Genomic DNA, 14,152 nt, shown 5'->3' with positions numbered 1-14,152 from the left:
AGCTCCCATGCACTGCTGGAGAGGTGAGAGCTCCCATCCACTGCTGGAGAGGTGAGAGCTCCCATGCATTGTTGGAGAGATGAGAGCTCTCATGCACTACTAGGAGGATATATAACCATTCAATATTTTTGGAAAAAGAGACAATATGAAAGTTACTAAAAACAAATGTCATCTGTAACCCAGTAATTTCACTGTTAGACATAGTCCTAGGGAAACTTTTCACACACATTCACAGAAGGACGAAGATAAAAATCAGTCACTGGGCAGGACGAATAAAAACCACAAATGTTGAGGCCAGGTGAGAGGCCCTGGTAGGAAAAGCACCGGTTGCTCTTCCAGACAAACCGTGTTCAATTCTCAGCCCCCACATGGCAGCTCCTAATGCTCTGTCACTCTAGTCTGGGGGAACTGCCCTCTTCTGGCCTTCCTGAGCACCAGACATACATGTGATACATAGACACACATGTAGGCAGGATACAAATACACATAAAACTAGATTAATTTAGAAGGAAAGCCATAAACATTAGGGTGGAGAGATAGCTCATCTGGAGAGAGAGAGAGCTGTTAGGCTAAGTGCTTGCCATGCAAACATGAACACCCAGGCTTGACCCTCTCTCTCCTACCATGGAACGCCCAAGTATGGCATCATTACTTTATAACCCTAATGCTGGGAACTCAGAAATAAAGGAGCCATTGAGCAGAAAGTTTAGTCTAATTTGTTAGTTCAGTTCCCAGTGAAAGACCTTCTCAATAAACAAGTTATAGCTCCCAAAATTGACCTCTGGCCTACACACACACACACACACACACACACACACACACACACACACACACTCTCAAACTCACAAATACTTAACAAAAGGCAAGCATAAAAAAAACCCCAAATGTTTCCCAATTGAACTGAATAAATGAAATATGTCCTCTTTGGACAAAGAAATAATACATACCAAGAAAACCAATCCAGCTTTACATAGATCAGTATTCATATTTTTTTAAAAAAATACAAGCTTTCTAGAAGTTTCCACTGGTTAAACACACTACAATATGACTAACGTTGAGCATAATGTATGGAGTTAATAAAATGTGTGACTGCATAGTAATACTCAAAAGAGAAAAGACTATTGAGTGAAAAAAGCCAAGATACACAATTTATAGACAATATATATACATGAGTATAAACATAACAGCATCGGTATGCAGCGGGGGATGTGTGTGTGTGTGTGTGTGTGTGTGTGTGTGTGTGTGTACAAAGGCACACAGAAGCTCATGATAGTAGCTGCTGAGCATGGCTGTGATATGAAGGTAAAATGTCCCTCACAAGCTCCTGTATTTGAGTACATGGTCCCCAGCAAGTGGTGCTGGTTGGAAGATATGGTCCTTAGTGGGTAGAGCATCTCCAGGGGAAGTGCATTACTGGGAGCCAGCCCCGACTCCCTGTCTGCTTCCCACTCAACCATGATGTGAGGTGGTCCTCTGTACAGCTGTACAGCCCTCCCCCACGAGCCACTGCCATCATGTCTTCCACTCTAAAATGGGCTATATGCCCTCAAACTGTGAGTCAACAGAGTCCTCTGCTCCCTTGCCTCATTCCTCCCTCCTTCCTTCCTAAAGTTGCTTCTTATCAGGTGTTTGGCTTCAGCCACAAGGAAAGGAAGTACCAGAGACAGCAAACCATTGAGAGTGACTTTGTGAGATCAGTAAGAACTGATGAGATATTCTATACGGAAAGCAAGCCCCACAAAATGTCATTGATAGATGGCTGAGAAATGATGCTTGATTCATTCAGCACTCACCCTCACATTTCAGAAGGGCCATTATTCAGAATGATAAGCAACCATTCTTTGGGTAGAGGTACACTGTCTAATGTCCCTTCAAATTCCCTAAGAGTGAGGGGCAGGAAGCCACTGGGAAAGCAGAGTGGCCTCACCTTCAGTTCTACAGCATCTCACTCTTTTGCCAGTCAGTATGGTAGCCATGACACTTACAAGAAAATTAATTGAAACAAAGTAAATGGCCCTTTTATGTTGTCTGTTGCATTGGCCTAACAACTATACACTAAAACACTGGGCAGCATCTGGGGACTATTTCTGCCACTGACTTATGTTTCCTGGAGAGAGCTAGGTTTTCAGGCGAAAACCTGTTTCCTTTGGCATCGTTTTGCCTATAATCCAGCCTGGCCTGGAGCTCACCATGAAGCCCACAGCAGGCTCCTGAGCACTGAAATTAGGAAGTGGCACCATGCTGGTGTGAAACCTTAGACAACTATGGCATTCCAGTCACGTTCCTCTTGTCCTTAAAGACTGTCTGTATGGAGGAAAGCCACGGCGATGGGTTTGGTTTTCTTTCCATTTTTCTTTTCTTTTTTTCATTTTTGGTGAGAATACATCCAGTAGACTCTATTACAACTATGACTGAAAAATGCATCCTTATTACAAGTATTAGGCAAAAGCCTCTCTAGACGGGACCTCACAGTCCTCTCTGGTTCCAAGATGTCACATTAAGTCTCCCCTCAAACTCAGGAGGAGGAAGAGAGGCTGGGTTTGGAGAGATGAGTGCATTATCCGAACAAGGGCCCACATTTCTCACCTGTACACGGTGTGAGGGACGTATACCTCCCGGATCGGGAATTCCAAAATCTCCTTGTGTGGGCGTGTCCGATTTTCAGGAAAAGGTTTGACTGGCAGCATCTCAGGTGTCAGGCAGCAGTTCATCACGTCAGGAGCTGGGGATATCTCCAGCCTAAGTGAGCCTAGAGCAAGGGGGGCAGTGTGGGGGGGTTTTACTGAAATCTGTCATGTCAAGAAGGAACCCAGGGCTACTGTGTTGGGTAAGCTGTGGGAGCACATGTGTTTTGGAGTTCCCAGATAATTTCCTAGAATTTGAGATTTTAAAAACCTGCCATGATAACTTTTGAGATTAGTATTTTGTAAAACCAAAGTAAGGAGTTGTACAATGAGTAGGAGCTGCCTAGAAGGTCCAGATCCACCACACTACAGCTGTATATGGTTAAAAAACTTTCAGGTATTGGTAGCAGTAAATATTGGTGGGCTTTGGGTTGAGGTCCCTCACCTTGGGTGTTAGAGAAATATAGACACAACATATGCTACATAGAAATAGTATATGGGCAGTCACTTGAGGATAAGCATGTCTGGTCCTGCTAAATCATCCCACTCTCTTTAAATAGCAGACTTCCATAGGCCATTTTGTGTGGTAAAGGGCTGTTGGTATGTTCAAATGATTATTAGATTATCTGAGAGTCCAAATCTAAAGCATACCATTTGTAGAATATATCCTTTATGAGTGGGAAAACATTAATAGATTTGTCAGAAATGCACAGCAAATTTAGATTCTTAACTTCAAATGCAAAAATCCATATTGCCCTCAGCAGTTTTATAAATGAAAGCATTAAAAAGAAGTATCAACCACAAATGGTTTGGGTGTAGTTCAAGAGTGTCATAGTTAGCTTCTGTTGACAACTTGACACCAATCTAGAATCACCTGGGGAGTGGAAACCTCAACTGAAGAACTGTCAGGATCAAACTGGCCCATGATCAAACGGTCTGCGAAGTATTTTCTTGATTGCTAATTAGTGTGGGAGGGCACACCCCATTGAGGGTGAGCGGTAACACCCTTAGGCAGGTGGGCCTGAGCTGTACAAGAAAGGCAGCTGAACAGGATCCTGGGAGTGAGCCAGTGGGCAGCATTCTTCCCTGCTTGCTGCTTCAGTGCCTGACAGGAGGATCATCTTGGGCTCCTACCCTGGCTTCCCTCAGTGATGGACCACAATGTGGAAGAGTAAAGCCAAGTAAGCCCTTCCCTCCTCCCAGTAGCCTTTGATTAGTATGGTATCATAGCAACAGAAGCAGACTAGACCAGAGATGCTAAGGAGAAGCCAAGCATACCTGGGATGGATTTGACTCTTCGTTGTAGGGATGAAGATCTCTTGTAGTCAGCTAAAAACTTGAACAAGTCTTCATCACTAAGGCGATCTCCCTCCTGCCAAGAGATGCTCAGGGTTAGTGGTGGAGGTTCTGCCTGGACTTGGGAGTAGCTATTTCTAAGGCATCCCCCCCCGAAAGCTGTTCTTAAAATGGTTGCTTTTGTGTATTCTTTCTCTATTTTCCCCTTCCCTCCGCTCTCCTCTCTTATTCCCCCTCCCCCTTCCTTCATTCTTTTTTCTTTCCTGAGATATGTTCCCACTAGGTAGCTCAAGCTGACCTCAAACCTTGGCAATCCTCCTGTCTCGGTCTCCTGAATACCACCACATTTGGCTTATCTATTTGATTCTAACAAGTCTTTCATAGAGATTAGTGTGATGGACAGCTCTGAAATCACTTAGTCCAAGCACTAGCGCCCCATGCTCGTCTCAGTCAAAATTCATGAGCACTGCTGCAGGCAGAGAGCCTCTACCACTCTCCTAGGCAGCCGTCTGACCTTGAGGAACCAAGATCGCATGCGGTTGTCTTGTAATGTCAAGGAACAGAGACTCCTTTTAGTCCCTGAAACAATGCTGAACAAGCGCACTTCTTCAGAGGCTTGAAGATGGGAAAAGCATCTTTCTTTCTGATTTCATTGTCTTCACCTTTGTCTTAAATAAGGAAGGTATGTGTAAGCCCCACCCTCTCCATGCCCATGGACACCATGGGAGGTGCCTGGCGAGGGGCACACCTGTGGCAGATGCAAGAGAGCTTCCTGGAGATGTTCCACTGTTCTCGCACAGCTGTGATGGATACACTGAGGAGAGGCACAGCCCCAGGGTTTTGTCCCTGGATTGTTTCTTGCTACTGCTGTGCCTTCTCACGCCTGTCACTGCCATATTCCTCCTGTGTGAATGGTGTGAACGGGCTGGGGAGACTCTCACTGCCTATAGTCTGGTGTGGCTGCTTTATGAGAGAGAGCCCACTCTATTGGGCAATTTTTCTACAGATCAATATGAAGATGAACTTTCATAGAGTAGCGCTGTTTCGATGAGTAATTTTACAGAATTTCTGGTTTGATTTAAATGGTTTTAGGAAGTTAGGGTAGTTGATAAGGAAGATTCAGGAGATGGCTTAGGTGGTTTTGCCAGGAACATATAACAGTGACAGAACTAAGAGTAGAATGTGCCCCCTCTTTGTACAGTAGTGAGGGCTGTACAGGCTAGAAAAGGGGTATGGTGAGTTCTCATACATTACAAGCACACAGTTGTCCTTGTGGAAAGGAAGGTCTGAGATAGGTTAATGCTTAAAGAAAACACTGTAGGTTTGCTCTGAGTCCCCTGATCTTGTGATTTAAGGATATCATCACAGGTTTCAGTGTGCACTATGAAAAGGCATTGTTAGGAAGAAAAAGTAAAGTGGTCCTATTATGAATATAAGAATAGAGAACAGATGGTTATGAGATGCAAGATAAATGATTTGTTTCTTGGTAAATACAAACGGTCGTCAGCTAGCATAGGGAAAACTAGTTACAATAGACAGCTTGATTAAACTTCGTTAATCAATGACAGAAGAATTATTGCCTGGAGGCTAGGGTGGATTTGTGGAGAGAAAGACAGATGAGAAATGTTCAGTTAGGTGTGGGTTTCAAAAGAAGAATCATCAGTAGTCATGTTGTAATCTTCCTTTGTGTCATGATTTTAATCTGTTTTTGAAGACTATGTTTTTGTGATGATTGTTTTTGGAGAATGTGTCACTTGTGGCTATGACGTAATCTTTTTTCTTACATAGAGAAGTTTTATCTTAGGTGGTATAAAAAGGCTAAGAGAAAAAAACAAAGTTGTTGGAGCCTTGCTTCATCCACTCTGTGTGTGTATGTGTGTGTGTTCCCCCACCCCTTTTCGCAGTTTTGTTCTCTCAGAGAAAAGGTTTGCTGTGTGAATAGCTACCAACTCCACACAGTTCCTGACCTGTGGAAGCTGGCCTTCGGCACACCTGTATGTGCTCTAATCTTTGTAACAATCCAGCTAAACAGATGACACTAATTAACTTCTTTGATCACATTACACCGCTCTTGTGGATCTAACACCCTCACCAATACAATCAAATTCATCTGCACTGTAAGAGAAACAGATACCTGCTTGAAGAAGATGTTAGTGGCTAAGGTGGTGGTTTTGAAGTTGGATCCAACTCCATTTTCCTCTAAGGAGAGGGATCGCTCAGAAGGCCTCCTGGATTGGGACAAACTCCTCTTCTCACTCACAGAGTTTCTCCCTTGAGGAAAGCAATTGGTATTTTTACATGTCAGAACACACAGCAGTTATTGCTGAAGCCAGCCGTCCCTCCACCGGGCTCAACCTTCCTTAGCTCCACCTCCTGAGGTTCCTAATATCCTTACTGGAGTAGAGAGAACCCTAGTGGCTCTAAGTCCTTTCTGCTGGAGAACAGAGGTGGCCAGGTGTCACCCTGCAAGAGTCTGGAGCTCAGCCAGTACAGGGGGTACCGTTGAGTGAGCCCAGTGTTGGCTTTGCTTTTACACTTGTGCTCCTCTGGGAGAACACACACTCAGACATGCCTGAAGGCACTGGGGACTCAAACCAGCTTGTGCACATTCTGGATCCAGTTTGCCTCTGGTCTAGTGTGGATCAGGCAACACAAGTGTCCTGGCTGACCTTTTCACTGGAAATCAGAGAGGGCTGAGGCTCTCAAACTATAGTTTCCTCACTTCTTGTTTCTTTTGAAGAACCAGGTTGAAACCTTGCGTCTTATATTCTGCAAGCCTAGGTAGGGGTTCTGTTCTGTATAGCCCACTGCCTAGAAAGCACAGCTCTTTAGTGTTCGATTGTGCCCAACTCTCATGCTGATAAGAGCTACCCTTGTCTACCTAAACTCTGTAAGGTGTTGGATCTCTGCTTACTTCTTAGGAAATCAGCTTCAGTGCTTACGTTGAACTATCCTCAACTTAGACCTAATTAACATCTCAGCAAACCCCCTGCCTGAATTGCTTGGACTTGAGGTGCCCATGGAGCGCCTCCACACTTTGTAATAAGTCAATAGACAGAATATTCTGCCTTAGAAAAACTGGATGTGAAGGTCAGAAGGGGTGAAGTTTACTGACAAATCAGAAAGAATGCAGTTCTGTCTGGTGATTATGCAACAGTTAACTCCAGGAGAGCAGCAACAGTAACAGCCTCCCTGGCCTCCACTCTCAGCAAAAGGCAACATTTCAGAACCCGCAGAGCCCAGGAATGCATGAAGTAAGGGTAGACTCAGATATTTGCAGAATATGAAGGAGTCTAGGGAAACAGAAACTCCACCACAGGTGGTGGGCGTGGGTCCACTTGAAAACTAAAATCACTTGACATTTCCACCCTGAAACTAATAAATGTGAAACGTGACTGGTTCACATTTATGAAGAGGCGATGAAAAGGGGTCTCGGTTCAGTAAGTTAAAAGAGTAACTACTGGCTACTTTTGGTGCCTACTCTCACTGTACTTGGCAAAATAGACTTTAGGAGTCCAGAGATTTTGCTGAGAAACTAGAGTTGTGCTTTTCACAGCTTTGGACAGTGCCTAGTCCTCTCTGTGGGAGTCAATTATAGTCAGTGTCTGTTTAACACACTGTGCCTACAGTGCCTAGTCCTCTGTGTGGAAGCCAATCACAGTCAGTGTCTGTTTAACACACTGTGCCTGCTCACAGCTTGTACTTTGTTCTTTTCAAGCATTTTAATTTCTGAGATGGGGTGACTACTCAAAATTAACTTTTTAAAGGCTCAAAACTCCATACGAAGTTCTTAATGTAAGAGTGTATTTAAAGTTCCATAACTGCTCATGGCAACTGTTCCAATTAACTTTTTTTTTTTAGATGTATTTGTTTATTATATATGAGCACACTGTAGCTGTCTTCAGACACACCAGAAGAGGGCATCAGATCTCATTACAGATGGTTGTGAGCCACCATGTGGTTGCTGGGATTTGAACTCAGGACTTCTGGAAGAGCAGTCCATGCTCTTAACCGCTGAGCCATCTCTCCAGCCCCTCCAATTAACTTTTTAAGAGCTTAAGACTCTATACAAAGTTCTTAGAGTAAGAGTGTACTTAGGCTCCATAGCTGCTCACGGTAACTGTTTCAGGGTCATTGACCAAGCACAAGCAGTTCAGTAGTCTATTTATGATCTTCCTCTCACCTACCCGCACACCCTCTAGGTCTCCCAAGTCCTTACTAATGAGTAGAGAACCGCAAAGCTGGCGTATGGGGGAGCCCTCTGCCTCCTGTCCCAGATGGAGATCTTACCAACCCCAGGCTCCACATCTGTGCTCTCCCTTTCAAGGGTGGAGACGTTGAAGAAGCTTGCTAAGCTAATGGGGGCCCAGGCGAAGGGCATCCGGTATTTCCCCAAACGTTGGCAGAAGGATTCAGCTTGAAGTTTTAGTTTTTCAACCTTTTCTTTACTCTGGAGGAAGACAGTGAAGAGACAAGATGAAACCAACAAAGCATCACACCAAGTCATCTGCCTGCATGGGGATGGGGCAACGGCAGCTACCCCATGCACCTGGTGGGGGTCGAGGCGTGAGTCAACAAGAACGCAACAGCTTAGGCTCAAGGCTAGCTGATAGGAAGGCAAAGGTTACAGAAGCAAGAGATTTTCTTTTCTTCTCCTAAAGGACAGCAATCAGTTAGCAGCAGATGGCATCTATTGCTATGAAGACATGCCTTAGGCTTGTTATAGCAGCCAACAGGCAAACACATCTACCTAGATACCTTCAATTTCTCCTGAGAAAAACCCGGGGAGAGAAATGCTAGTATGTTACCTATCAGAGTCCCAAGAGAATCTACTTTACAAAAGCTACTCTGGCCGGGCAGTGGTGGCGCACGCCTTTAATCCCAGCACTTGGGAGGCAGAGGCAGGTAGATTTCTGAGTTCGAGGCCAGCCTGGTCTACATACAGAGTGAGTTCCAGGACAGCCAGGGCTATACAGAGAAACCCTGTCTCAAAAAAAAAAAAAAAAAAAAAATCAAAAAGCTACTCTGAAATTCTAAAAAGATTCTTAGTTATTCCTAACAATGTCATTGTGGTTGATAACGCTTCCAAGGAGATCTTCCTACAATCACACTAACAGATTTTAAAACACCAATGTCTGTCTTTATTTAGTTTAACTAATTTTATTTGAAGTTTACAAGACTGATTGATTCCAAAAAGGTGATATATTTAAAACTGGGAACTTTTGCAAATTGGCACTGAGAAGAGTCTATTCATGTCTTAGACCTATAACGTGCTAACTAACACATTTATGGTGTGCGGGAGTGGCAGCTGGTCCCCAGCTATGAATGCTGCATACCTTGTGCTGTTGAGGAAAACCAAAAGCTCTTGCCCTCTTCTGCTTATGGGGCCTTGGCAACCCTCTCAACTTGGAGCCTCAGAACCAGGGCAGCAGGTGTGGTTTGGTCTAAGCCAACATTCACACTGGCAAGTGGCATCCTTAGGGTGTTCAGTTATGTATTTCTTTTAAAACATTTTTTTTTGTTAGTAACTGGTTTCTCTTTCCTCTTTCATGAAGATACAATTTACGCACGTTTTAAAATGGAAAATATGATAGTCTAACTCCACTATTTTGTTGAAAATTTTGGAAATTAGTTCATCCTAAGATGTTCCCAGTACTTAAATGGCCATACCTTTCCACCATCGCTTTCTTTGATCATCATGTAGGGTTCTGCACAGTCTGCAATCTCTCCTTGCTGAAGGACCTTTTCAATCTATCAACAAAAATAATATTAAAACAAAGTGTGTGAGTTATATTTATATAATGGGATCTATGCAACCATAAAAATCAAGTTTAATGACAATATTTAATGATATAGGGTGTTTATTACATATGTTCTCTGATTTAAAAATATAGCATGTAGCCAGGTAGTGGTGGTGCATGCCTTTAATTCCAGTACTTGGGAGACACTGGCAGGAAGATCTGAATTTGAGGCCAGTCTGTTCTACAGAGTGAGTTTCAAGACAGCCAGAGCTACAGAGAAACTGTCTCAGAAAAACCAACCACACACACACACACACACACACATGCACACACACAATGTGGAGAATATCACAGAGTTTTAGAGAAGAAAAGATACAAAACATATTAAAAAGAAGATAACAGTAAATGTTTCCTTATGTGATAGGATTATGTATATTTTTTATTGTCTTCCTATTGCTGATGAGAAGTTTCTATTTTTAAACAATAAACATGTGTTATATCTACAATAAAAATGCAATAAAAGTTATTTTATAAAACAAAACCCAGGAGATACATGTAGGAAGTGAAAAGCTCATTTTCTTTATTATTGCTTACAAAGTAAAAATGAGACATGGTCTCTGTAAAACTCAGGCCTGGAACTAAAACCTTCCACAAAATAAATAAATGAACAGATTAAACAGCCTGTAATTGTGCCCTTGTATTTACTGTTAGGGCTGCTTCTCTGAATTTGACAGACAGAAGGAAATGCCTTGAGACATTTTGTCTCTTCAGTCTGCTAGCACTACCTTCCATTTGGCTTCAAGTTAAGGAGTTGACAATCAATTGTCATGGGTATGGGCACCATGTTTAGGGCAAAGAAAGGGAAAAATCTGAAATGTTCCAATTCTTTACTCAAAAGAAAATTTAAGTGAACGTAGACACTAAGACTTAGCCTCATTAGCCTGTGCCATTAGTTGAGACACTTGAAGAAATCTGGTCAACAGAGGCCATGGGCACACATTCTGACCAGGCACCAAGTAAGCAGACTATCCTACTATCTGACTATTCTAATGATGTCGGTGAGTGCAATGGAATTTCAAAGGAAGTCTCACAGAGCTGCTCAGTGGACAGTGGTTTCATGGGTGGTCCCGTTAGAAAGTCTCTTTCTACAAAAGAGGTTTGAAAGTTCATCCCATGGCCAGCAGTGTAAGAGAAGGCTGGCCCGGAAGCACACCGGAAACACGGGCGCCAAGGGCTCGAGCCCGAAACTGACCAGTGCTCCTGAGCACCAGCATTTGTCCTTCACTCATTCATTATTTGTTCCAAAGGTCTGCATGTGGTGGCTGCTGGGGAGAAGAGCTGTGAGCACAGGAAACATGGCTCCCCTCCTCCCAAAGCTCACCACCAGGGTTCCATAGAACGAACTGAAGAGAGGCTAAGTGTTCCATGAATTCAACAAATAGAGACATGGTCTTTAAAGTAAGCCCTGAGGAATTATTAAGACTCTTTCCAGGCTGGGACTGTAGCCTAATGGCGGAGCACTTGCTTCTTATGTACAAGGCTGTGGGCTCCATACACAGAGTCACAGGAAGAAAAGGGAGGGAGGGCAGGAGGGAGGGAGGGAGGGCAGGAAGGGAGGGAAGAAGGAAGGAAGGAAGGAAGGAAGAAAGGAAGGAAGGAAGGTAGGGAGGAAGGAAGGAAGGAAGGAAAGAAGGGAGGAAGGAAGGCAGGTAGGCAAATAGAAGGGAGGGATGGAGGGAAGGAGAGAGGGAAGAGGGATGAAAGAAGGAAGAGAAAGAGAAAAGAAAAGAAAAAAAAGAAAAAGAGAAGAAGAAATGGGTTGTGGTAAGAACTTTCAGCTGGAACCCTGCCAAAAGGAATGGACACGTCTTGCCTTTATTTGAAACCCATGGCAAGGCCCCTCGCAATCTAGAATCAAGAGTCTAGATGTGACAGAATCAGGAATGACTCTCCCCTGTGCTGCACTGATCAGGGTGATTCTCTGAGCAGAACCTCCTCAGTCTGATATGAAGCCCTCATGCCTGGTCCCTCTCGGCTGCTGTGTAAGCATAATGTGACTGTGAGCCCTCAGAAGCATGGGCATGGGCAGAGGAGCACATCAGGAACATCTGGGAGCTCTAAGGTAAAAAGCCTACTTTCCAATGTACCCATTAAAGATACAGAGGTGGCTTTAATGCCTAGCTGGTCTATTTTTAAACTTTTTAAAAAAGATTTATTTATTTATTATATGTAAGTACACTGTAACTATCTTCAGACACTCCAGAAGAGGGCATCAGATCTCATTACAGATGGTTGTGAGCCACCATGTGGTTGCTGGGATTTGAACTCAGGACTTTTGGAAGAGCAGTCAGTGCTCATAAGCGCTGAGCCATCTCTCCAGCCCTATTTTTAAACTTGTTTTTAAAAAAAGCTTGAGGGTTCACACCTATCTCACTTCCTGATCCTCATTTGGCAATCAAATCCTTTCATGTCCTCAAAATCTTGAACTAAATCTCTAAGCCTGGAATAATCCCTTGAAGTTCTATACATACATACATACATACATACATACATATATATATGTATATATACATAAATATATATATGAGATAGCTGAGTGAGGTGAGTCCCATCTAGAATACATACAAGATCTTGATGTTCATTTGGGGAATAAAAATAAGAAAGTAAGAAGCCCTTTGTTTATCATAAGACATTTACCTGGGTTGTCTAAACAGTACAGTACCACTTAGTGTGTATCTGCAGGAGAGCAGCTTATGATGGTCTTATAATCAAGACAAAGAGACACCAAAGCAAAATTGCTTTCTAGGGTAGATCTAAATTTCTTAATAATTCATTATTTTTTATTTTATGTGCATTTGTGTTTTGCCTGCCAGTATGTCTGCACGAGGGTGTCAGATTCCCCTGGAACTGGAGTTACAGACAGGTGTGAGCTGCTATGTGGGTGCTGGGAATTGAACCCAGGTCCTTTGGGAGAGCAGCCTGTGTTCTTAACCAGTGAACCATCTCTCGGGCTCCTAAATTTCTTAATTATATCCAGACATCTTACAACGTCTTTGTTACTGTCAAATAAGTACACCTCCACATTAAAAAAGCTGAGCGCATGTGTTGTCAGTGGGAGCAAGCAGCGGATTACCATTGTTAGGTAATTACTGTAGGTTAATAAAAATCAAGTAGAGCTGGAAATACAATTAGCTCTAGAACCAGAGTGGTTTTGTTGGTTGCCCATTGAGAGAACTGTATATTTAATGACAATGCTGTCATAGCTAAAATTAAGGTTTCCTGTATGCTAAGCACTACAGTGAGAAGCACAGAGTGTTTACAATAATAGCAACAGATACACAGTATTAGCAAAAAGACTTAGTTTATAATTTTTATTTATTTATTTATTTATTTGGTTTTTTTGAGACAGGGTTTCTCTGCATAGCCCTGGCTGTCCTGGAACTCACTCTGTAGACCAGGTTGGCCTGGTACTCAGAAATCTGCCTGCTTCTGCCTCCCAAGTGCTGGGATTAAAGGCGTGCGCCCCCACGGCCCGGCCTATCATTTTATTTTTATTCTTTCTTTTTCAGTTCCTGGGGATTGAATCCTAGACCTGGTATATGTTAGGCTAGTACTACTGAGCTACAGCGGAGATCCCTGAGGTGGGCCTTCCAGTCCCAGCCACTGATTTTAAAATTCTAGATCCTTAAACAGGTCCCTTTGAGCTAAAGCCATCTTTGTGGAATAACATAAAAGAAGCCAACTCCAAGCTGTCCGAATTCTTTGGACCCTATATGCCACTATTAAACCACATGGGAATCCAAGAGATGCAGACATGGGATACCAAACTAAATGGCAAAGTGCTCATAGAAGTCCGACTGCCCATGAGATCAGATACTTGGATATACTTGTCTTGAGCTATTTACATTTTTTTTTTTTTTTTTTTGCCTTTGAGAGTCAATAAGTACAATTATTTGGCCAAGTTGTTCACTACCTAATGTTTGTTGTTGGATTAAACTAATAATAACTTTAATATGTAGAGAAAGGCTCTGGTCTTCTAAGGTTTTCTTGCACAGACAGTCTCCAGTGGAGTATCATCCTATTTTTAATGACTCCATGAATTTTGACTCTCACTAGACACATGACCTGTAATAGAGGAGAGAGTGTGGCTGGAAAGCGCAGCCACATCTCAGGTTGTCAGAGGCTGGTCAGGGGATGCTGCGCTGAGGGTGCCAGAGACACATGAACACTGCTAGGAGACCATTCATCAAGGCAAACTCCTAGTTCCTAGTTCCTCAAGACCCAGGCTTTGTAACCATGGATAGGGCTAGTGGCTGCTGAAGTTGTGACAACTCGTGGAGGTCAGTGTGATCACCTTACTGCACTGGTAGCAAGCCAAGCCTGAAGAAGTTTGAGTCACAGCAGGTCACACAGTGTCTGACTGCAAAGTCAGGATTGCGACCTCCAACAACAGGCCCTGCAAGCCCCACCTTTCTAGTCTTCCAGCAGAGG

At 43.3% G+C, this 14,152-nt stretch overlaps 1 protein-coding gene across 2 annotated transcripts in view; it reads right to left on the bottom strand.

Annotated features, from left to right (window-relative positions):
• Positions 1–14,152, bottom strand: part of Dock8 (dedicator of cytokinesis 8) — a 210,216-nt gene that overhangs the window by 100,201 nt on the left and 95,863 nt on the right. For both annotated transcript variants that reach the window (XM_031389985.1, XM_031389986.1), the window contains 5 exons: positions 9,591–9,671; positions 8,211–8,370; positions 6,055–6,191; positions 3,903–3,996; positions 2,587–2,749 (listed from right to left, as the gene is read on the bottom strand). In XM_031389985.1, coding sequence (XP_031245845.1) covers positions 2,587–2,749; positions 3,903–3,996; positions 6,055–6,191; positions 8,211–8,370; positions 9,591–9,671 — 635 coding nt within the window. The remainder of the gene's footprint in view (positions 1–2,586; positions 2,750–3,902; positions 3,997–6,054; positions 6,192–8,210; positions 8,371–9,590; positions 9,672–14,152) is intronic.

The sequence above is a fragment of the Mastomys coucha genome, unplaced genomic scaffold (assembly GCF_008632895.1).
Source record: "Mastomys coucha isolate ucsf_1 unplaced genomic scaffold, UCSF_Mcou_1 pScaffold21, whole genome shotgun sequence".
Lineage (NCBI taxonomy): Eukaryota > Metazoa > Chordata > Mammalia > Rodentia > Muridae > Mastomys > Mastomys coucha.
This window is presented reverse-complemented; position numbering and strand designations above follow the sequence as displayed.